We start from the raw sequence: 1,956 nt of genomic DNA on the forward strand, positions 1-1,956 counted from the left end.
TCTGTCTGTATGTCTGTCCTCGTACGTCACCCCTATTTATGCGTAGATCTAATACGGTAGATAGATACTATGCATTACCAATGCAATTTTCAATTTTTCATTGAAAGTGGGAGCGGTCACAGTAAGATAAAAATGGCAACCAACACACTGGAAGAATTCATGAGCTTTCTAGCAGCAATATAAGGCAGATACCGTCTAAAGACTTCCCCAGCAGCTATAGAAGGTTTTAAATTCAATTAATAACCTATGAAGCTCGTTTTTACTGATGCAATTGCTATTAAAACTGTGAAAGTCAATCAAGCTTTTTCTCAGTCATCTCAGTTAATACATGATTGGATAATATTATATCTAAAGCTAAGTAAAGCATCTTTACAGACATTTATAGGCAAGAAATGTGTATGCGAAACTAGAAGACTAAAAGTTTATTAATTTTAACTGAGCAGCATTAAACTTTCATCATGTATATAAATCATGTTTGCTATGCCTAAATCATGATGCATGCTTTGAAATCATCGGGAGTAGATTATAGATGGATAGATCCAGTGCCATAATTGCTTTGCTAGCTTAGGCTCGCCCCTTAATGTTCTACATTGCTTCTAGTATGAATAGTTTTGGATTTTCATTATTCATCTTGTGTGATTTCGCTCACAACGCCCTTTAAAGTGGGCCGTCGCGCCTTTGTTTTGCTCGAGCGGTTTTGCTGGAAAATGTCAGGTTAGTTTCCCTTGATGTACTTTTCCTAACTTTGTTTTCCTTTCTATACAGGTACTTACAAATTCAAATGGAGGGCTAAGCACTCAGCTCCAGTAATAGGAGACTCACTCTACCTGTGGGGAGGGGACGAGCTTGATTTACCTGAAGTACATGATTCACCTCAAAAGAGGAAACTGACCTCAACAGTTGAGACATTTTCCTTTTCATCAGCTCGCTGGTCCTCTCACCTAACAAGAGGTACTCCTCCATTAGGAGTCATTGGCTACTCCTGTACCACCTTTCGTTCTAATATTTATTATTATGCTGGCTGGTGTGGTCATGATCAGTGTTACCACAACAGTTTAACTGTACTAAATACACTGACCATGAGCTGGACTCAATTGCATCCTAATGATGAGTCCAGGATGAAGAAAATCAATGGTGGAATGCTATCACTGGAATTTGATGGAACTGACTATCTTCTTATGGTCGGAGGGTCAGGTCCTACACTACCAGCTGTCAAACATCCTCAGTTTCAATATGACCAGATTGAGAGCCGTGGTGTCTTTACTAATGAACAGTTGCTTTATAATCTATCTAATGGTGAGTTCTAGTTTTTGTATTTTCTATTGTCTTTATTTATCATTTATTTTTAGGTCAATTCACAGTTCCATCTGTCAGTGGACAGTGTTGTCCACCAACTAGTGGCTTTACAATCAACAAAATAAATAAAAATAAAGGAATAATAGTGTTTGGAGGAGGAGTAACTAATGATGAGATTACATTTAATAATATTGTGTACATTTTTACTGTGGCACATAACACAATAGTAAGTTATTAGGTACTTCATTATCTACATGTACAGTATAACTGCTCATAAATGCCTCATATCAGCTTTAATAATAACTAGGTGAATGTAAACATTGAGGGGGCGAGCATGAGCTATCGATGCGGATTAGCTTGACTTTATTGAAATAAAATAAAATAAATTTAATCTATATAGCTCTTAGTCTAATAAGAGAGATAATATTCATCCTCTAGTCTGTGAAACCATTACCTGCACAGAGCAAATATCATTGATTGTAAAATAAAATAAATTGATTCTAATCTAGCTCTTGATAGGAACATTCATCCTTGTTCAAGACCATAACTTACATGCATATTCAGACCCCGACCTCATGGTCGGGGTCTGAACGGTGCAAATATCACCTGTCACCACTAACAAAACTAAGTAACCAATCATCAACCAATAAAAGAGACAAG

The 1,956-nt window shown here is 36.8% G+C and overlaps 1 protein-coding gene across 1 annotated transcript; it reads left to right on the forward strand.

Annotated features, from left to right (window-relative positions):
- Nucleotides 1-707: 707 nt before the first annotated feature.
- Nucleotides 708-1,522, forward strand: LOC105315929 (uncharacterized; the record flags this gene model as incomplete). The annotated part of the gene is made up of 3 exons (XM_011410707.1): nucleotides 708-714; nucleotides 766-1,296; nucleotides 1,350-1,522. Coding segments are annotated over exons 1-3 (711 nt in total), but the record flags the coding sequence as incomplete, so codon positions are not given.
- Between the last annotated feature and the right edge of the window lie 434 nt (nucleotides 1,523-1,956).

This window comes from Amphimedon queenslandica, unplaced genomic scaffold (assembly GCF_000090795.2).
Source record: "Amphimedon queenslandica unplaced genomic scaffold, v1.1 AMPQUscaffold_6853_Cont21192, whole genome shotgun sequence".
In the NCBI taxonomy this organism is placed as follows: domain Eukaryota; kingdom Metazoa; phylum Porifera; class Demospongiae; order Haplosclerida; family Niphatidae; genus Amphimedon; species Amphimedon queenslandica.